This window comes from Selaginella moellendorffii, unplaced genomic scaffold (assembly GCF_000143415.4).
Source record: "Selaginella moellendorffii unplaced genomic scaffold, v1.0 SELMOscaffold_157, whole genome shotgun sequence".
NCBI classification, from domain to species: Eukaryota; Viridiplantae; Streptophyta; class Lycopodiopsida; order Selaginellales; family Selaginellaceae; genus Selaginella; species Selaginella moellendorffii.
In genome coordinates, this window is record NW_003314418.1 from 44,207 (window position 1) to 67,102 (window position 22,896).

The following is a 22,896-nucleotide window of genomic DNA, read 5'->3' on the forward strand; positions in this document are numbered from 1 at the left end:
TGAATGCAGAGAATAACAAATCGGGATTTCTAGGAAGTTCGTGCGTGTTGTTAGTAATAATAATAATAATCATAAAAACCTGATGTTCAGCTAGTTAGAAGATTGTCTGAAAATTATGCATGTACTGATTCTTCAGCTCTTGAGCAACTGATTGCTGCTGGCTCACTTTCTATATATATCAAAGAGACAATAAACATCTAAGCTGCTGTAGTTAAGCTGTGACATTGTAAAGTTTAAAAAGGAAAAGAATTAGAAAAAGAAAAAACAGAAAACACAGTTAAGTACTAACAAATCGGGATTTCTAGGGTATGCGTGCGGCGCTAGGGTTTGTGTGGTGTGTGTCATTTCTCAAAACTCTCATGGAGTGGAAAACGTTTTTCAGGGATCCCACTTTCTGGTGGGACAACAGGTTCAAGAAGAAAAACAAGTTCTTCTCAGAGTCCTACCCGGATTTCAAACATGTTTCTACCGGAGAGAGCCTGTGGATCGCCAACAGGAAAACACCAACCTGGGTCTCTGCAAAACTCGAGTCGCTCGCTGACCCAGCTGTAGGTAAGGCCACCACGGCCCGCTACAAATCTCCACATACCCCACCTGTAGCTGGTGATGAACCGGTGAGTTTAGGGAGGCTGATACACCGCGTGAGACACTCAGCTGAGAGCAGATCCCTTTCTTTGGGAAAACAAGCCCATGAAGCTGTGCTCAAGAGTGATGAGCACAAAAGCAACATCTACTTGTTGACGGGATTGATCGATATGTACTGCAAGTGTGGCGAGCTTGAGGAGGCTCGCAAGATTTTCGACTCCATGGGAACCCGGAGTGTTGTGTCCTACAACGCGATCATCCAGGGCTGTGGCTCGAACGGGCAAGCTGAACTCGCTCTGGAGTACTACTCTGCCCTGAGAGTTGATAACACCATTCAACCCGACGATCGGACTCATGTCGCGGTGATCAGCGCCTGCTCCAGACTTGCTACCGAATCCAGCGAGAAGAGGGAGAGAGCTCTACGCATCGGGATGGAGATCCATTCAATGCTGAGCAAGGAGAAGAAACAGGTAGATCTGTTCGTGGCGACTTGCCTGGTAGACATGTACTGCAAGTGTGGCGAGCTTGAGGAGGCTTGCAAGATTTTCCACTCCATGGGAACTCGGAGTGTTGTCTCCTACAATGCGATCATCCACGGCTGCGGCTCGAACGGGCAAGCTGAACTTGCTCTGGAGTACTACTCTGCCCTGAGAGCTGATAACACCATTCAACCTGACGATCGGACTCATGTCGCGGTGATCAGCGCCTGCTCCACACTTGCTACCGAATCCAGCGAGAAGAGGAAGAGAGCTCTACGCATCGGGATGCAAGTCCATTCAGTACTGAGCAAGGAGAAGAAACATCTAGGTCTGTTCGTGGCGAATTGCCTGGTAGACATGTACTGCAAGTGTGGTGAGCTTGAGGAGGCTCGCAAGATTTTCCACTCCATGGGAACTCGGAGTGTTGTGTCCTACACCGCGATCATCCAGGGCTGCAACACGAACAGGCGAGCTGAACTTGCTCTGGAGTACTACTCTGCCCTGAGAGTTGATAACACCATTCAACCCGACGATCGGACTCATGTCGCTGTGATCAGCGCCTGCTCCAGACTTGCTACCGAATCCAGCGAGAAGAGGGAGAGAGCTCTATGCATCGGGATGGAGATCCATTCAATGCTGAGCAAGGAGAAGAAACAGGTAGATCTGTTCGTGGCGACTTGCCTGGTAGACATGTACTGCAAGTGTGGCGAGCTTGAGGAGGCTCGCAAGATTTTCCACTCCATGGGAACTCGGAGTGTTGTCTCCTACAATGCGATCATCCACGGCTGCAACACGAACGGGCAAGCTGAACTTGCTCTGGAGTACTACTCTGCCCTGAGAGCTTGTACCACCATTCAACCCAACGATCGGACTCATGTCGCTGTGATCAGCGCCTGCTCCAGACTTGCTACCGAATCCAGCGAGAAGAGGGAGAGAGCTCTACGCATCGGGATGGAGATCCATTCAATGCTGAGCAAGGAGAAGAAACAGGTAGATCTGTTCGTGGCGAATTACCTGGTAGACATGTACTGCAAGTGTGGCGAGCTTGAGGAGGCTCGCAAGATTTTCCACTCCATGGGAACTCGGAGTGTTGTGTCCTACACCGCGATCATCCAGGGCTGCAACACGAACGGGCGAGCTGAACTTGCTCTGGAGTACTACTCTGCCCTGAGAGTTGATAACACCATTCAACCCGACGATCGGACTCATGTCGCGGTGATCAGCGCCTGCTCCAGACTTGCTACCGAATCCAGCGAGAAGAGGGAGAGAGCTCTACGCATCGGGATGGAGATCCATTCAATGCTGAGCAAGGAGAAGAAACAGGTAGATCTGTTCGTGGTGACTTGCCTGGTAGACATGTACTGCAAGTGTGGCGAGCTTGAGGAGGCTCGCAAGATTTTCCACTCCATGGGAACTCGGAGTGTTGTGTCCTACACCGCGATCATCCAGGGCTGCAACACGAACGGGCGAGCTGAACTTGCTCTGGAGTACTACTCTGCCCTGAGAGTTGATAACACCATTCAACCCGACGATCAGACTCATGTCGCGGTGATCAGCGCCTGCTCCACACTTGCTACCGAATCCAGTGAGAAGAGGGAGAGAGCTCTACGCATCGGGATGGAGATCCATTCAATGCTGAGCAAGGAGAAGAAACAGCTAGATCTGTTTGTGGCGAATTGCCTGGTAGACATGTACTGCAAATGTGGCGAGCTTGAGGAGGCTCGCAAGATTTTCCACTCCATGGGAACTCGGAGTGTTGTCTCCTACAATGCGATCATCCAGGGCTGCAACACGAACGGGCGAGCTGAACTTGCTCTGGAGTACTACTCTGCCCTGAGAGCTGATAACACCATTCAAGCTGATGCTTGGACCTACACCTGCGTCCTTGTTGCTTGCGGGAGTGTGATGGCGATCAAGCTCGGGAGGGAGATTCACCAGCTGGTGAAGCATAAAGGGCTGCTGAAAAACAATCCAGTTCTGGGCTCCAGCCTGGTGAGCTTCTACGGCAAATGCGGTGATGTTGATTCTGCTCAGGAAGCGTTTGACGAGTGCCGAGCTCGGGACGACACGGGTCTCTGGAACTCTCTCATACAGGCTTACACTCTCCAGGGCCGATCGATCGAGGCCTTGGAGCGTTTCTATTCCATGACTCAGGAGGAGGGCTGTAAAGCTGACGATGTGAGTTTTGTTTCGGTGTTGAACGCTTGCAGCCATGGTGGTCTGGTCGGGAAAGGAAGGCAGCTTCTGGATGAAATGCCCAAGCAGTATGGAGTCAAGCCACGTCTGGAGCATTATGTGTGCCTGATCGATATGCTCGGGCGAGCTAACCTCCTCGACGAAGCTGTGAGAGTTCTCAGAGCCATGCCTTTTGAACCGGATGCAGTGGTTTGGACGTCCCTGCTCGGAGCCTGCCGGAAGTGGAAGAATTACACGATCGGCAAACTCGCGTTTGAGCGTCTTGTGGAGATGGATCCCAAGAGCGGCACGCCCTACGCATTGATGGCCAATATATTTGGAAACCTGGGGATGCTCAGTGAAAGGGCCGCTGTTGTGGAGAGAATGAGAGGTGAAGGCAGCTTCAGGGAGCCCGGGAGAAGCTGGTGGACGGATGTTTGCTCAGGAAAAGTGCATTCTTTTTCTGTCGAGGATAGGAGTCACTCACAGAGTGACGAGATTGCGGCCAAGCTCAAGCAATTGTTGCTGAGAATGAAAGAGGAGGGGTATGCGAGCGATGTGATCAACGTTCTAAAAGACATACCCGAGGAAGAGAAAGAGGATCACCTGTGCGGCCACAGTGAGAAGCTTGCGCTGGGGTGTGCTCTGGTGAACTCGCACCAGAAGGAGACCATCAGAATTGTGAAAAATCTCCGAGTTTGTGACGATTGCCATGCGGCCACTTCTCTAAGCTGGAAAAAAGGCTAATCATCTGCAAAGATGCCAGTCGGGTTCATGTGTTCCAGGATGGCGGATGTTCCTGTGACAACTACTTTTGAAAACATGTCAGTGCTTTTTCTTGCAATTATCCCTGGTTTTAAACCCTCTGTGAGTCAAGCAGAAACATGGGCCGCTGAGTGAGCAAAGTACCACCGTCAACCTGAACTTCACGGAGAAAAAATTAACATTTAAAAGTTAAAACTATGCAAAAGGAGGATGACACGTTACTTAAATTTAAATTTCTTTTTGGTAGCAGAATCCAGGAATGCTGACTAAACCTGCCAACAGGTGCCCCAAAACGGAGTGCCTAGATTCAGATAATAAGCCTTAGTATGAAGACTTGCCGGTACCCAAACTCTTTGCTGATAGCAAGTACCGCCTCATGTTCCAGGAGCAAGGTGATGGTGGCTTGCGGCATGACCAACTTTGGGTTTTTGCTCCTAGAGCACGTTGAAGACGTGTGGAAGCTGGTGACGACGGCATTTGTTTCTTGCAATGTACTCACCAGCTCCTCGGCGATGTCTTCCTTCCAGATTTTTTGAGCTTGTTGTGAGTGGTGACCTGCTTGCTCTCTCCTGTGACGACTTCTTCCAGCCTCTGGTGCCCAGGCTTTCTTGTGGATGGAGCTAGCCCTACACAGTGTGTGTGTGTATCAACCAGCAGATGCACAAATCGTTGAGAATTAGCAACAAGTGACGTAGTGTACTAGTGTACATGTACATGTGTTTCAGCTAAATATAATGGGCCAAATACACCGAAGAAGTGTGTATAAGAAGAGTAGAAACAAATTAAGAAATGTAAATTAAGAAGTGCAAAAGAAATGAAAATAAAGATTGTCCATCCTCATCAGTTTGCTGAAATTAAGTTGGATTCAATTCTTCCAGCTCCAAATATTGTGTGATTGTAGTTTTTTATTTTCGAAAGAAAATTAGTGGGGGAGTGCTGGTAAAGATATCTTTGCCGTTCATTGGTGGTTAATTAAATGAGCATGTTTAGAGATGTTTATCTGGACCAAGAGTTACCGGAAAATTAAAGTTCAAAATTTACGTTTTCCCTATTTGCACAATAACTTAAGCTAAAGTAATGTACTTACCCTTATTTTTTATGGGAAAATTATTAGTATTTTGGATTCGCACGAAAACAAAAGGGAGGATTCTTAAGTAATTTTCAAAAACCCCGACCAAATCTAAAGTGTTGGGGGGGTCATTTTATTTTAAGGGAAGTTGTTAAAAATTATTCCGGAAATATTCGAGAAGATTCTTAAGTTAGGGTTTGGCGTGCCTGCGAAGAAGTTCTGATCTCGCGGCACGGCCCGAGAATTAAAACATGGCAGCAGCCGCGGAGATTTATGAGGAGAGGAAGAAGCAGGTAATCCGATTTTAGGGTTGGAAGAGGAAACAGAGCTCTGGGAAATGGGGCCGATCGAGCTGGATCTGGGCCTGCTCGTGCTCTATCTTCACCAACAGGAGGAGGAAGAGGTGCCCATGGAGGGAGAGGTGGCCATGGAGTGGGAGGAGGGCGCGGGGTGGCCGGGGTTGGCCGCGGATCTCTGAATCTGGCCCCGGGAGGATTAGGCCATGGTTCTGAGGCGGCTCGAGGAGGGGGTGCCCCGGGAGGAGGAGGCCATGGTTCTACTCTAGGAGGAGGACGCCGCGGTTCTTCTCCGGGAGGAGGAGGCCATGGATCATCGCCAGGAGGAGGCCAAGCCTCGGTGGGAGGAGCCGAAGCCACAGCGGGAGGAGTCCAAGCCGCGCCCGGAGGAGCCCAAGCCACGTCCGGAGGAGTCGATCCAATTCGCAACATCAACAGGTACTTGACGTCTGGTGCTGGAACCGACTGGCTCCCTCCGGAGTGCGATATCTCCATCAGGCCCGGTTGGTTTTGGCACAGGAACGAGGCTCCAAAATCCCTGGAGCAGCTGCTCGACGTTTTCTACAAATCATCTGCCAGGAACTGCTTGCTCCTGCTCAACGTCCCTCCAAACTCGTCGGGACTGATCGACAAATCCGACTTCCAGACGCTGGAGCGGTTTAGCTCCGCCATAGATTCCATCTTCAGCGTCAACTTAGCAGCGAATCCCTTGTCCGTGACAGCAAGCAGCGTTCGCAGCTCTTCGTTCGGGCCGAAGCAAATCCTTGACGAGTGTATGGAAACTTTCTGGGCTCCAATGCAAGGGGAGTCGACCGGCTGGATCGAGCTTGATCTTGGCAAGGTCTCAAAGTTCAACGCACTGGAGATCCGAGAGCCAGTAAACATGGGACAAAGGGTCATGGAATATCACGTCGAGGCATGGGACAGCGAGCTGGGCTGGTACCTGGTGAGCAACGGTAGCACCATTGGTTACAGGAAAGTGGATCGACTGGAAGAGGATCAAGTATGCACTGCTCGGCTCGTTCGACTGCTGATTGATGCTTCTTTGGTTTGTACTTCGATGTGCGTATGACTTAATCATAATCGTCCACGAAAGTATGCTGTGCAGAGGCATCCTATCAAACAAACTCTTGGCTTGAATCAAATCCCCATTTTGGGCATAGCAGCAGTGCATCGCCCCCCAGAGGATCGCGTTTCAGTGTACAATCTCCTGGAAGACATCCTCCGCCTCCTCCACGAATCCATTCTCCGCAAACATGACGAGCATCACCGTGCGAGTGATGCTGTTCTTCTCAGGCATGGAATCAAATGCGGCCTTCGCATTGCCCACTCACCCGTGCTGCGCGAAACCCTGCACGAGGATCGTCCACGCTACCACATTCATCTCGGGCATCCGATCCAGCACCTCTCTCGCTCGCCCAATCTCTCTGTCGCGAGCAAATCCCCGCAGCAGTGTCGCCCACATCTTGCAGTTCCTCTCGGGCATCGCATCAAACACTGCCTTGCTTGATCCAATCTGCCCGCAATCGCCCAGTGCCTTGACCATCGCAGTGGAGGAAACTACGTCCCGCACCGCCATTCGATCAAACGCTGCCTTGGCCTCGCCCGGATGCCCACTCTCGGCATACGCAGTTGCGAGCGCCGTCCACGACGTGATGTTCTTGGCTGGCAATGCATCCAAGATCCTTCTCGATTCCTCCAAATGCCCACACTGCAAACTTCAAACAATTAAACACTGAATAGAGGAAATTGCTAGGCCAAAGTCCACCAAGATCATCACATTTATACTATTTACAACTGCAGCAAAAACAAACATAAACTATTCATCCTCCATTAATTCTATATTGCATGTTATGAAAGAGAGTGGAGGAGAGAGAATAGGAGGACTTTTGTTATTTGTTGGTGATAGAGAAGAAGCACAAGAAATAGAACTCCTATTATCCATAAATGTCAAAAGAGAATAAGAATATTTTTTAGCATATTATTGACGTTTGGTACAAGTTCCAGTGTTATGTCCCCATCCATGACATTCCTCACATCATGAACAACAATTGTGTTATCACTCAGCACGAAAAGTCAATAATCTAGTCTTCCTAAACTAAATTACACCTCCTTTTGAAGTTCCTCACCACCTAACCACCCCCGCGCTACCTCAAAAGGTCTTTTGCACTACAATGAGCCCTAGAGTATGTTAAGTTCTTTACCCTAACATGGCCTGACGTTAACCATGTGGTCAAAGCCAATTCTTCCCCCTAACAAAGTCCTTGTCGCAAGGATGAGTTGTACTAGTTTTCACCTTTTCTGGGGAACCCTACTCAAGCTTTTGATCCATCTTTTATAGCCGTATACATCAAGGAGGCATTGGGCCCGGCACTCTGAGATAATATACCTTTCAACTGGTTAACATAAAATATCGGATGAATTTTCACCCCAACTGGCAGCCGCACCCGATAAGCCGCCTTACTGATCCGCTCTAGCACTTCATATGGGCCAGCATACCGATGAGAAAGTTTATCATTCTTCCTATTTTGCAAAGGCACTAAAGTGTTCCACTGCTCACTTGATGAAAAAATCACTCGCACAAAGATATGATTACCCACCTTATATTCCTGGAATGGGCGATACTCATTAACAAACTTCTCCGCTCTATCCAAAGTTGCTTGCAAATTCCATTTGCACACCACCAGAATCTCATCAAGTTTCGTGGCCAAATTAGTCACCTTTGAATCAAGTTTTTCTTGAACATCCTTACTCAAATGCAATTCCAATTCCACAGCTGTTTGAGGATGCCTTCCAAACATGGCAAAGTAAGGACTTACCTTAATTCCATTGTGTTGGCTATTATTGTAAGCAAATTGCACCAATGAAAGATATAAATCCCATTGTCCTTACCTTTGATTAATGCTATAGTATAGCATATCCTCCACTACCTGATTCACATGCTTAGTTTGCCCATTTGTCTAAGGATGATCTCCACTCGAGAGTTTCAAAGTCATTTGCACAGCTTTTGCAAAGCTATTTCAAAATCCACTAGTGAACTTTGAATATCAATTGATAACAATGTCCTTTGGCAAACCAAAATCAGGAAAAACCTTCTCCAAGTAGACCGCAACCAAGTCTAAGGCAGTGACACTCTTCCGAAAAGCTAACAACTGCACATATTTCGTCAAATGATCCACTATGACTGACATTTGCTTCTTTTCCCTCTGTGTTCGTGGCAAACAAGACACCAATAAATCTGAGGAATAGATAAAGGTTGCAAAAGTCCCCCTGGCTTCTCCCATATCACCTTTACTCGTTGATAGAGCTTATTGTAAGCCACAAATTTTTCCTTTCCAATTTGCCAGCTTACCCCGTTTATCCGTCCAACACCGCCTTGGCTTTTGCTAAGCTCCCTTGCCAAGGTTCTCGCCTATGGTACCAGCTCCTACTTGGTCTCAGCTACTCACTGCACGAGCAACGGAGTGTTAGCCATCCATCCACGGATTCCCAAATCACTCCCAATCCCCCTCCCTAGGTTAGACTGGACTAAAGGTTCGGCTACATTCCCCGCAAGCACAAGCAGCCAAGCACACCAAGCTTCCAGGTTCCTAACATCCCTTTGGTACCACAAGACTTGATCATGGGACCCTCTAAATCCCAAGTCTTGAGTGCAACACTTGCTTCGGGACGCCGGGGCGAAACACCGTGGCCTAGCGGCCCGGTATGGGTACCTCTCGCCCCCCACTTCCATCCCGAAGGAAGGCCCAAGCCCCTAGGAAGGGCGAGGACCAATGAGCCGCATGGTACTCAAGTGGGGCACCACTCCACATGAGCCGGGAGCACCGCAATCGGTTTCCCTTTCGGGAGTGGGAGCTGCTCTTGAGCACTTCCTTGGATGGCCCCTCCGGCACCAACCAAGTCCATGCTCACTCCCACCCAAGGCCCCTCGGTCCCAGTCCCAACCTCAAGTCAGTTTGGGAGCCCCACTGGAGAGTCCCTTCTAAACTGGTTCCTGGACCTCACTATCCCTACTATACTTTTGGAACCCCCTGCAGCCCCCCCCCCCCCTGGGAGACGCACGCTTTGGGCTTTCACCCCTTGACCCGTATTAGTATTTGGACTTAGTCTTTGGCTCGATCTCGGACCCGATTTCGGATCCAACTTCGGATTCGGTTTCGGACTCGATCTTGGACTCGATCTCGGACCCGATCTCGGACCCGACCTCGGACTCGACCTCGGACTCGGTCTCGGACCCGATTTCGGATCTCGGACTCCGTCTCGAACTCGGTCTCGAACTCGGACTCGAACTCGGTCCCCGAGTCGGTCTTGGACTCGATTCCGGACTCGATCTCGAACTCGGTCCTAGAGTCGGTCTTGGACTCGATCTTCGACTTTGTCCCATCTGATGAACTCTTTGTCATTTTTGGTCATGCTTTCGGGGTTCCTTTAGCCTACGACACCTCGGCGAGTTGGTTCCTTACACTTATATGACCTACAGTATTCAAGGATATCAACCTTCATACTCTTCCAATAGAAATTATGCTTAATCAACTCATATGTCTTCTTCCCCCCAAAATGATTAGCCTCTGGACGATCATGATAGTGGAATAAAACTTGAATAATTAATGCATCCACCTATGTGTAAGCAACCAAAGGGAACGACTCGAGAGACGATCCATTGGGGTTCAAATATAGAGGGAAAGGGCCCATGAACAAGAGTGCACCCCCTTTTCCAATCGGTTAAGGGTCTTGGGATATTTGGGGTTAAGCGTCCTTGGGTTTGAATAGTACTGGGCTGGGTGACCTCCCGGGAAGTCCAAACTCAGGAGCTTACATTTGGTATCAGAGGGGGTCTCGGGTCCGACTCTGTTGGTTGGCTTAGGGGAATCGCACCACATGTTGATTGACATCTGGCTGGTCCAGTTTGCTCCCACTGGGCTCGACCCGAGGGGTAGGGTGTCAAGAGAGCGAGGCTCTCGGGAGAGCTGCGGCTCTCAGCTTCCGTTCACGAGGGCGTGAACTTGCAGGGAAGCGTGGTGGATTGTAAGCAACCAAAGGGAACGACTCGAGAGACGATCCATTGGGGTTCAAATATAGAGGGAAAGGGCCCATGAACAAGAGTGCACCCCCTTTTCCAATCGGTTAAGGGTCTTGGGATATTTGGGGTTAAGCGTCCTTGGGTTTGAATAGTACTGGGCTGGGTGACCTCCCGGGAAGTCCAAACTCAGGAGCTTACACTATGGCAAATACACATGGCCATTGTAGTAAAGAATCCCATTCACCAATGAGAAAGATGCTTCCATTTGGGCTTGCAATGAGACCACCTCAACATCTTGAGCCTAAGCATGCTCAACCAACTGCTCAAACTCGCTAACCACCTTACTCAAATGATGACAAAACTATGTTTGTAACGCCATCACATGGCAAACACAAGATAAAGCATCTGCCACCACATTTGATTTTCCTGAACGATGCTCAATAAGAAACTCCCAAAATTCCATAAGTTTGACCATCCAACAAGCTTGCCTAGTGTTCAACTCCTTCTATGTGAAAAGATATACAAAGGGTTTGTGATTCGTCAACACTGTGAACACTGCATCATAAAGATAGTGCCGCCACGTCCATAAAGCATAAACAATGGAGAGTAACTCTTGCTCATATATGGAATAGCGTTGCTCTGCGGGTTTGATTCTCATATGCAATAGGCTGTCCCTCTTGCATGAAAACTCCTCTCGGTGTATAACCACTCGCATCACATATAACTTCATAAGGTTTTGATAGATCAGCAATGTGAAGCACTGAAACCTCGCTCAACAACCGTTTCAATGCCACAAAACTATCCTCATGTGGTTTCTTCCACTCGAATGGCACGTTCTTATGCAACAATCGTGTCAAAGGAATAGCCACCTCTGCAAACGTATGCTGAAAATGCCAGTAGTAACTAGCCATACTAAGGGAATTGCATAACTTAGCCATTGAAGTTAGTGTAAGTTAGTTCTCCACCACAGCCACCTTCCTTGGACCTGTCTTGATACCCTTGGATGTCATAATATGGCCTAAATATTCCACCTCTGACTTTGCAAACTCATATTTGCTCTTCTTCATATAAAGTTTGATGTTATGGAGTAACAAAAGAACTTTGTGCAAATGCACCTTATTCTCTTCCATATTTTTGTTGAAATGGACGTTGGTAAATTGGCTGTGTCCCTGGCTCCAACATAATCCCATACTCCACACCTCGTAATGGAGGCAATCCATGAGAAAGTTTAGAGGGAAAAATATCAAAGAACTCTTCGAGTATAGTTTGCACTACTGCCTCTCCTCCACATGTGGCTTGGTCCCCCAAGTTATGAACAAACAATAAGTAACTCAAAAGTGTTTTTCATTTATGACAAGCCTGGTTCAAAGATGTAGTAGAGAGCATAACAACTAGAGGTTGAACTCCTCCAAACCACACATCTTTAATGCCACCATACTCCAACAAGACACGTTTAATACTCCACTTTATCTCTGGATTCACCTTCACCAAGTATGACATCCCAAGAATGAACTACACATGATGAAGATTTATGAGATAAAAAGTCTTCACAAATGTGGTTTTGCCAACCAACATTTCCAACCCTTATGTAGAAGTATTGAAACGCCAAGTAAAGGTAGTTGCACCTTTTACCATATATGGAAGAACTTCTCATGTTACCAGGCCATGCTCCTCAACAAACTTTGTGGAAATAAAGTTGTCATCACTCCCACTGTCCAGTAAAATTCACATTGGACTACCATGGAACCAGCAAGCTGATGCATGAGTGTCCTCGACCTTCATCTTGTTCCACACATAGTTAAGTTGACGAGCAACAATCGAAAGCCTCTTCTTCCAATTGGAATGGTTGTCCTTGTTATCCTTGCGCTGCAAAGTTTGCAACTTCTTAATATTTAACTTACCGTTAGTAGAAGATTGGCCATTCTTGATGCCATGTTATTTGCTCTTCATTGTGGACAATCAGCCTTGTAGTGTCCTAGCTCGCAGCAATGTTAACAACTTTGTCTATAATTCTTCATAAAAGATTTCTGCTTCTTTGACCCCTATGTACCCGAAGTAGCCACCATAAACTTCAGCTTGTGTTTTATTCCCATCCTAGTGTCCACAACAATCATCATGTCGATTCTCAACAGAAAGACTCCTCAAACGCTTGTGAGACTTATACTTATTATTGTCAATAAGCAACATCAAAGAGCTCCTCCAAATTCTTTGTACGTTGAGAATGATGCAAGTGTTGCCACATGCTCTCACTATGAAGGGCATCAATGAAGTAGGACTTGTTCTGATCTGGATCCTTCATTAGAACACAATTAATTAAGTAAGTCAACTTCTCAATATAGTCCCAAGTTTCATTTTCCCTTGCTGAAAATGTCGAAGTTCGGTGTGAGCATTCTCCACGTCATAGTGAGGAGCAAAATGTAAATGGAAAGCAGCCTCAAACTCATCCATTGTAGATACTAATGGTTTCTTATCTGCAGCACAAGACTCCTCAAGCTAATTCCACACGCAAAACCATTGAAATAGCCACTAAAGCCTCTACATTCGGAATTCCTTTAGTAGCCAAAAACTTCTTTACATTAGCTAGCCAAGCTAGACACTCATCCACACCACCATCACCGGAAAAGGTTGAAATCTTGAGTTGATCCAACCTTTTCTTCATCAGCGAATGGAAGTGTACGAATTTGCAAGAGTGACCGGCAATTCCCAGTTTATTTTACTTCCTTTTCAGCCATACAAGCTTATTTATGCGTTGATGCTTGCTGAAGCTGGAAAGATAAACAAAGCTTTAAGGTTGGAGTGATTTTTAACTGTATGCTTCGTTAACACAAGGTTTCTCTTCGAAGTATTGCCAAGCGGTGTTGAAAACATTGAAAACAGTGGGCCATGCAGCTGATGTGTGCAAAGAAGCGGCTGTAGCCTTGGAAGAGCGTCTTCATATCCACTCTCAGATGTGTAAGCGGACACTCGGCTTTTATACTCACTTTCCTGTTATCCAGGGAGGCTCGATGTCAATTGTGCCCCCAAAAGCTTCCAATAATGCTGATATTAATAACCGTCCCACAACAGCTTTTAGTAGAAGCAGTTATCACTTGCCTCGTCAGCATCAATGGAACCCATAAGTGATAATACGAGAAGATCCAACATGCTAGCAAGAAGCATTTCTGAGACTGACTTTAGGCCTGCACAGGTAACTCGACTTGCTCTTGTGTACCTTCGATTAAGACCTGTATTCTTTCATCAGATCGTTAGTTCAGCGAAAGGAATGCCAAACAGAGGCGTCTTTACTTCTTTCGTGCAAAGAGTGATGGGCTTCATAAAAACACCTTCGAAGGAGGTTTGTAGAAGCTTTGGAAAGAGCGCTAGCTGATTGATGGTCGGGTATGTGATGCAGGCAAAGCTTGTTGACAGCAACAAGTTTAGATACGACGAGACACTGAAGCGCTGGGTTGGAGAAGGAGCCGAGGCACAAGCACCAGACCTTCCGTTGGCTCCTCCTCTGGAATCCCACCAATGCCTCCGAGCAGTAACCAGTACGCAGCTTGCGCACATCAAAACGTTAGATCAAGGTACCGTTTTGGTCATTCCCAGCACTCCAATCTCACGAGGTTTCTGTAGATATGTCGATACATTCAACAAAGGTAGCATAACACCATCCAAGACATCATCGGACTCTCCTCCACTGTTTGGCATGGTGCCAAAGGCAAGCGCAAAGCCTTTGGCTCCAGAGAGATTTTTAGTGCCTGCGGCCGCTGCTGCCGCTGCTCCAGATATCAACAGCAACCATTCGGTGGATCCTTCCTCGGCACCAGCCTTTGTCTCCGACACAGCGTTCTCAAACGGGAATGGAGCATTCGCTCAGCCGGTTGTACAGGATATGAGAAACGATCCGAGGCCAACGCCTCTCTCGAGCAGCTCTTCGCCAGCAATGTTCTATTCGAATCACTATCCAGCAGCACCGTCGACCGTCTCGTTGCCGCCACCTCCAGCTCTGGAAGTCACTCTGCCAGTGATGGTCGAGCAGCAGCAGCAAAACCAACACCAGGAAAGTTCGATTCATCGGCACCACTATCAACAGTCCGGTACAGTGGGATTCGAAGCTGCCAGTTCCTCCGGAGTGTTTGGAGACGACTTGCAAGAGGTGGAATTGTAAATCACACTCCACAAGTAAGTAGTGTTGCTGGGTGGATTTTGGTAGAGCAGTGTAGCGAAGTAGTAGTGGTGGAAGGAGGAATTTTGTTTTGGCTGGGGTGATTCTTTGGAGCCACAAGCGAAGCGAGGAAGCTCCTTAAAGTTGCTAGAGAAAGGAAACTCTTTACAGTCTAACAAATAAAAGCAAAGGCCTTGTGATGAATATACCTCGAATAATCTCCCATGGCGCGCGTAGCTCACAAGGCATCGTCTTGGTGGGATGAAACGCTGGTTGTCTACGCGCGGTGTGGGCATTTGAAGGAATCGAGAAGGATCTTTGATGCATTGCCGGCCAAGAACATCGCGTCGTGGACGGCGCTCGCGACCGCGTATGCCGAGAGTGGGCATCCGGGGGAGGCCAAGGCAGCGTTCGATCGAATGGCGGTGTGGGACGTAGTTTCCTCCACTGCGATGGTCAAGGCGCTGGGCGATTGCGGGCGGATTGGATCGAGAAAGGCGGTGTTCGATGCGATGCCCGAGAGGAACTGCAAGACGTGGGCGACGCTGCTGCGGGGATTTGCTCGCGGCGGAGAGATTGGGCGAGCGAGAGAAGTGCTGGATCGGATGCCCGACGAATGTGGTAGCGTGGACGATCCTCGTGCAGGGTTTCGCGCAGCGCGGGCGAGTGGGCGATGCGAAGGCCGCGTTTGATTCCATGCCCGAGAAGAACAGCATCACTCGCGCGGTGATGCTCGTCATGTTTGCGGAGAATGGATTCGTGGAGGAGGCGGAGGATGTCTTCCAGGAGATTGTCCACCGAAACGCGATCCTCTGGGGGGCGATGCACTGCTGCTATGCCCAAAATGGGGATTTGATTCAAGCCAAGAGTTTGTTTGATAGGATGCCTCAGCACAGCGTACTGTCGTGGACGATTATGATCAAGTCATACGCGCAAAAAGGTGATGTTGATCAAGGAAAACACTTGTTTGAAGAAATGCCACACAGAGATCTTGTTTCATGGAACGCGATAATCGCTGTTTATGCCCAGAGAGGTCGTTTCAAAGAGGCGATCCGGGCGTTTTCTTTGGTTTGCTGCTGGGATTCCTATTCATGGAACACAATTCTAGTGGTATATGCTCTAGATGCAAATATTCGTCAAGCTAAGAAATCGTTCGATGAGATGCCAACTTGGAACTTGCTCTCCTGGAACACGATTCTTGCAGCATATGCCCAGACCTGGCATGCGTATTCTGCGTTCCAGCTCTTTTGGGCGATGTTTCTTCACGGCTTTGACCCGACAAGGCAGCGTTTGCCATCGTTTTGACGGCGTGTAGCCATCTGGGGCTCGTCAAGGAAGCAGTAAGCTACTTCACGGCAATGAGCTTTGACAATGGATTGGATCCTTCGCAAGGCCACTACACCTGCATTGTTGATGCTCTCCGACGACTAGGGCGATTGAAAGAGGCCGAGGATGTCCTGGAGAATATGCCTTTGCCAGCAGATGGAGTTGCATGGGCAACGTTTCTTAGCGCGTGCAAAAACCACGGGGAGATGAATTGAGGGATGCATGCTGCGGAATTTACGTGCCAGTCCAGCCTTGTGAGTGATGCATTGCCTTATGTGATGCTGGAGAACATCTTCAGAGCAGTTCAGACTTGATTCTTCACTGTTTTGATGTGTTGACCCAAAGATCGATCGTTGATATCCAGCCATTCCGTGAGCCGCCCCATCCCCCATGGATGGAGAGCGGGACGCACAGAGATTTGGCATAGGAGAGTCTTCAGAAATCTATCTGGAGTGTTAAGTGCAGTGGGTTTGCTATAGCCAGCAACACAAGATCCAATGCTGCTGTTGTGAATTTCAGCAGCAGCACTGCGCTCCTCCTGCTCCACATCAGTGCCATGCTAGGCGTAGCAATCCAGATTCTCAAGACCATGCCGGTGAGAATCTATCATGAGCTCCTGTTGAAAGTGGAAAGTAGTGGTGTGAAAAGCTTGCGTTTGAGGCGCGGGTGGGGATGGGCTCATTGATACCTCGTTCCCATTGCCTTCCTTGTATCCTATCTCCCTCATTGCCTGACATGCTTCATATGTTCTCCTCTCTGAGTTCCATATGTTATCCTCTCCGCTGGGCCTCAGCCCATTCTTGATATTTACGAAGGCTCCATTGGATGTTGGTACAGAGAATTAAATTTAAAGACAATTGGCCCACTTTTATGATGGGCTTAATCTATGTTGAATGGATTGCTCTTTGCAAAGCATGTATGCAAGGCGATTTTACAAGGAAATTTATCAAATCTTCCGCAAAGTCAATGCCATACCTGTCAAGAACCAAATCCTTGGAGAGCTTTAGGAATTAGTATAGGGATATATAGGGATGCATAATGAAGGATAGTTAAGTAATTTGATGATGAGAAGTTTGACATGGCGCAAGCAGAGTGCGCCTCTCAAGGCATCCAAATCTATGTTCTAGCTCCCATTTGGAAATAAGAAAGGTTACAAGTGCCATTTCCTACTCATCCATTCCCTTTGAAAACTTTCTTTCTATTCTGCAGGGTGGAGTTTTACATATAATGTTGTTGTCACAAATAATTATAAAGCAAGTATAAGGGAATATTGCTTCTTCAATGGCAACTAGCACTTTGTAAAATGTTTTATGACCAACTATTCCCTTCTCTTCCAATACCATGGAATATAAGTATATGAAAATTTTCAAAACTATCATGTTGGAGTACAATCTTAATCATTCTTAAACTCTTAGGAACACTAGACTCAACTCTTCAGTTCCCTTTAATCTTTCAGTCTAGCATCATTCCAAATCCAGTATTGGTATTCAGATTTAGAATATTGCACTAGCCTTTGGAGACAAGGATAATTAGTTGTTTTGAATCCTTAGGATCATCCTCTAGTGATTTCAATCTACATTGAGTTATAATGTAAATAGATTGCTACTTTGTCCTCTATGACATGCTAGATGGAGAAAAAGTGTTATATAAGATCATATTTTTTATGCATTCCCCAAGTATTCTTTACAATTCAAATATTTATTTTGATAGATTTTTTTTCTGCAGGCTATTTGCAAAAGAACACCAAACAGCTGATTGCATAAATAGACGATGATGGTCACATTAGCTTATGGTTTCCAGACATGCAAATGATTCTTTCACAAGGTGTATGACCTATTTGCACATATATCATATTTTTATATTCTTTATTTTTCCACAATAAATATCTTTTATAGCTTCAGTTTTGAGTATTACTTCAGTTTTTGGTTTTCTTAATAGACACTGCACATGTGACTATCACAATCAAATTGTGATGGCCACATCAGCAATTTGAAGTAATGTTGCCTTAGTACATGTCACCATCACTGTCATTTTTTTAACAGTGGCATTGTGACAGTGAAATCAATTTGAATGTTTTTCAAAACTGGCCTAGCTAGTTGACCACCATGAAACCTGCAATAGAAGGTTAAAATGTTGATGTGGTAGTTATTTCCTCCCGCCACTATTGCTGACATGTCAATTCATAGTTTTAGGGTCTTGAGCAGAATGGGAGAGCAACAGTTGAATGATTTAAAGATTATGTTCTCCACTCAATGTCATTAAAAGTTTATGTATGATGGTTCTCAATTCAGCAGGGGGAATTTTACTGCTCCCACTCCACCGAAGCCTTTGAAACCAACTAGAAATTGGGGGCATTGGTTTTTAAATGAATTGTTGGCTTTGAATGAAGCAAAGAAGCATGATTTCTTCTTATAGCAACGAGGTAACATTCAGAAGAGGCACAAGACTACAAGTGTTCATTGGTAGCAAGTTTCTAAGTAAGTTTTAGATTTTTTAGACTTCCAGTCATTCACTAAGTTTTCAGCTACTGTTTTACACATGGTGTCAACCATTTGCCTGGGCAATGCCAATCTCGTTGGGAGTATATCTACAAAGAGTTCAACAAAATCAAGTCATATGAATATCATGTTCCTACTGGTAAAAGCAATACTGAAACATGACAACAGAACAACATCATGAAGCTGATTTACCACCAAAGTTCAATGATCAACTCTATGCAATGATGGACGAGTGGCTTTAGGACTGTTAAATTGTAAATTCACAGAGACAAACTTAGGAATTAATGTCTTCACTACCTACATCCCAACAATCACTATTACTGGCACCAAGAGCTTCACAACAACAATCACTATTACCTCCATGTGGAGAATCAAAGCCTAAAGGTATTTTTTGTAGTTTTTGTTCATAATCACTTTTGGCAATGACATAAAATAACAATAATCTTGAAAAGCATAATTCAGGCTAGCTGAGGAAAAAGTTCCGCACACACTTGCAAAACAGCTTGTAGGAGTGTTGTGTGACAACAATGTGAGCCTCATTGATACAATGGAAAATAGGTAGAAGGAAATTTGCTATCATAATCTGAAGAAGGAAGAATTCATGGAGCATACTTTAGTTGTGGATAGCCAGATGGTGAAGAATGTGGATCAAGTAACTCAAGCCTTGTTTGCAATTGTTGATTCTTTGGTAAGTCAATTCATTATCTTATTCATGAACTTCACTTTTGTAGTTTATAATGTCACTGATTACTATCTCCAAAGCAACAAGAGAGATGATGAACTGATGAAGATGTGATGATTTACCTGATCAACAATTTTAGGCCCAGCATTCCCATCTTGCATTGCCACTGCCAATATCCTTGGATCGATTCCATCAATTTAGATAAAACATTCTTGTTGGAAGGACACGAGCGTTCACGTAAAGCTGTTTGTATCAGTTGTCTAGCAATAGAAACATGAATGGATCAGAGTTAGATTGAAAGGAAAGAAAGAACTTTGCAAGAGTAAGTACCAAGAATGCCACACTGCGAAATGACAATCTTTGTGTATGGTTGATTGAATCCCCTCTCAGCAACCACTGCTCAGGTATCACCTATAAGCTTGGCAATGCTATGGGGATTCAAGATAAGATTTTTCCCAAGGAACTAAGAGAAGAAAATACATACTGGAAGTAAAGATTGCTTGTGTTATCTTTGACCACCCTAGTACTTGCAATCTTTCGGACAACATCCAGGCCTTCTACCACTCGCCCTACCACCGAATTCATTGGGAATTTCAAAGAATTCGTTGGGAAACCAAGTAGGATCCCAACTTCTAGTGATAGAACAGCTTCAATGGCCTCAAGCTACATTCCCTTGCGTCAACAGCCTCAAGCTGCATTTCCAAGCATCTTCTGCAGTGCCATTCCAAATCATTTTCTTCCCTCTTCCTCTTGCCGCCAGACGACTCAACACGCAAAACCCCCTTTAATCATTTAAAAACCTTCCTTATGAGAAGAACGGAAACGAACCTGAATGTTAGAATCAGACCAACATTGGCAGCAGCTGTGACTCTAAACTCATCATAGCCCCCTCTCTCTGCTCTCAGCCAGGTTCCCTGCTGCGCCCACCTTCAAGCCCTGTACTGAAATCTCCAAATTAAAACCCTGAAAAATAAAACAAAACTTGAGTTTGTGAGCATGCCAAAGCAAATAAATTTGTGAGCTTCAAGTGGATTTGTTTAAGTCTACTACATAAGTAATGAGAATGTTTCTAACCTCTGTAGCAGCGACATGAGGCTCTAGTCGCTAGCCTTGTGGTTGATTAGTCACTGGCTTAGGCTCAATGTCTATTTCCCCTATGTCACCTAGAAGTTATGCAGAATGCAAGCTGTTTTTATGGCAACTATTAGTTGAGTGATGGTCTCAATTTTAACCAACTTTCTAAACATCCTCCAACGACTTGTAAGCAATCCAAAACTTCTCTCACATACCATCTTCAAAGATGACAAGTAAAAGTTGAATGCTTCCCTCAATTTAGTTCCATTTGCACTTGGAAATGGTCCAACCATGGAAGTTTATAGTATCCTGAGTCTCCAATGATATATTCCCAAAACTGGTATTGGCCTCTTGAGACTATTGGTCCGTTAAGAGTTTCACCTGATTGAGCTCTTTTGTAGAATGAACTCTTCCTCAAAATAGTTATGTCATTGCAACTCCCAAGATCTCCAACTCAAATATCCAAGAACCTTGCTTCACTATCAATGATTGCTTGCATGACAATTGAGTTATCTTTGTCCTTGTTGTAATAATCATTTGCAAAAGTGTTTCTAGGAAGTTCAACTTTGAAATACGTGCAGTCAATTGCACCATAGCAATTCAAGAAGCCACAAAAACTCTCGAAACCTATTTTTACTATTGACAGATCTACTAGCCACACAAGAAATTGTCCTAGATGCTGGAATGTTGAGTTGGAGAACTTCTAACAATACTTATGGACAATTGCTTTAGAAACACCAAAATGCTTTATCAACCTAGCAAAAGAATCACCTAAAGCTAATCTCCATAAAGTAATGGCAACTTGCTTACCAACAAGAACATATCTAGATGGAATGTTTTTCAAATTTGGAGGTAGTGCTATTTGCATTGACAGAGCAACAAGTTCGCAGATTGTCATGAACTACTCCTAGAAACTTTGAAGAACTCTCTCTACCTTGTTGGATCTTGCATTCCAACCTCATCCACCCAATAACAAAACTAGTGAAGTGACCTTGGTCTGATATAGAAATTTCCCTCTTAAAAGAAGTTCAATTGCAATCAACTCCCAACTACTGCCAAGCACATGTGATGATACATTAGCACTAATTATTGTTAAAGAGTAGCTTCAAGCCTTTCATCCTCAAGATTTTCTCTAAGACACCTTCTAGGTCTTCTATAAGCAACAACCAACTGATCAATTGCAGCAGCAACCACAACAACCATAGAAACCACAACCGTTGCCCTATTCATCCCACATGAACCCTAATGATGTGGCATTAATCAATAACAAATCAGCACTAACTCAATGGTAACTTGATTTTAGAATATTCTAGAATAATTTGATGTGGATGATGGTTACATGTACAGCATTTTATCACCGTCACCGCACAGAAAATGATAGTGATGGTCACATAGCGTCTTTAAGCAAACCAATATAGGATATACCTGGGTATTCTTGAATATTCTATAATCTAATTGTTCATATTTATTTAGACTAATCTTGTGTTTATAAATTCAAAACATTTTAATAATGGTCATCACATTGACTACAAAGAGTTGACTATATAGTTGACTGATGGTTTCAGCAAAAAGATGTTGTTTTGAGAACTACATTGTAGTTCAATATTTGGACATGTGTTTGTAGGTGTGATTTTGTGGCAAGGAAGCAAGAGCAACAGGAGGTCCTCCAGACAAGCTAACTTCTCAAGTTTAACTAGCTGCCACCTATATGCAAGGGTACTTTCCACGAGCTCAAAGGGTAGAGGGCTAGCTTTTGATTTTTTTTTGGTTGTTCTCTAGGCCCAATTTGTTAGGAGTGATGGAAAGAGACTGTTATTGATCAGACTAGGGATTTCCAACCCAAAGCTATGTTTCTCATACCTAAAAAGTGTATCCATGAAATATATATATATCCTCTTGTGGTTTCTCTTGTAAACAAAAGACGAGTGCCTAAGGTTGTACATATCGAAGTACAAACCAAAGAAGCAGATCAATGGATCTCCCCGTGATGTGTCAATCAGCAGTTGAACGAGGCAAGCAGCACATACTTGATCCTCTTCCAGTCGATTTTTTTTGAAAAACAATTTTGTCTAGATCTAAAGCAAAGTCTTCCATAAATTAGCTATTATATGTTTGAAAAGCTACTTAACGTCATTCCATAAGCAAATTGATCTACAACAGACTATCATGCATTAGACAATTTGACTTTTGTGTTGATTCAACTGGGCAATTTTATGAAATAATCTCCACGGCCTATTCAAATTAGTCTTTAGTGTTGATTTAGTTTACTTAAAATTTGCCAAGAGCAATAAGCCACTCTTTCTAATTCCACAATTGTAAGGGCAAGGTTGGCTATAAGCTAAAGGGTAAGACCCACTGTGAAGTAGATAAACTACTTTAGAATTAACTATCACACACTAGAGTCCGTGCAATTAATCTTAACCATACTAGGTATAGCCAGAAAGGGAAAGTCTTCCTACACACTTAAGTGGAGAGATTAAGGATTGACAACCCTCCATATTCCTGATAGAAGTTGAATGGCAGAATTGGGGTAAACAAAATAAAAATGTTTATCAGCGATCCATCACACCTATCAAAAGATATACTTTGCTTATAGACTCAGACAAAAGTTGGTTGATCCCCACTCTGTGTGTCTAAGAAAAAGCATAAGAAAGCAAAAATTAAATTATCTTGTGTGCCTAACTAAGCTAGCGAATGATAGATTTAACAAAATTGCTTAAACAGTTCGACGAATTTTCAAGTGAAATACCTGACAATATTCTACTCAAGGTATACAGAAG

General features: G+C 45.2%; 3 protein-coding genes across 3 annotated transcripts; 2 read left to right on the top strand and 1 right to left on the bottom strand.

The window, feature by feature from the left end:
• The first annotated feature begins 308 nt into the window (after positions 1–308).
• Positions 309–3,986, top strand: LOC112343520 (pentatricopeptide repeat-containing protein At2g41080-like). Its single transcript, XM_024667130.1, has 3 exons — positions 309–757; positions 2,903–3,056; positions 3,174–3,986. Exons 1-3 carry the CDS (start codon positions 309–311, stop codon positions 3,984–3,986), a joined length of 1,416 nt encoding a protein of 471 aa, XP_024522898.1.
• A 2,713-nt stretch (positions 3,987–6,699) lies between these two features.
• On the bottom strand, positions 6,700–11,300 carry LOC112343521 (pentatricopeptide repeat-containing protein At2g35030, mitochondrial-like). Its single transcript, XM_024667131.1, has 4 exons — positions 11,151–11,300; positions 8,462–8,575; positions 7,799–7,978; positions 6,700–7,080 (listed from the first exon to the last, which is right to left on the bottom strand). Exons 1-4 carry the CDS (start codon positions 11,298–11,300, stop codon positions 6,700–6,702), a joined length of 825 nt encoding a protein of 274 aa, XP_024522899.1.
• Positions 11,301–15,232: 3,932 nt separating this feature from the next.
• Positions 15,233–16,077, top strand: LOC112343522 (pentatricopeptide repeat-containing protein At2g35030, mitochondrial-like). The gene is made up of 2 exons (XM_024667133.1): positions 15,233–15,762; positions 15,852–16,077. Exons 1-2 carry the CDS (start codon positions 15,233–15,235, stop codon positions 16,075–16,077), a joined length of 756 nt encoding a protein of 251 aa, XP_024522901.1.
• The last annotated feature ends 6,819 nt before the right edge of the window (positions 16,078–22,896 follow it).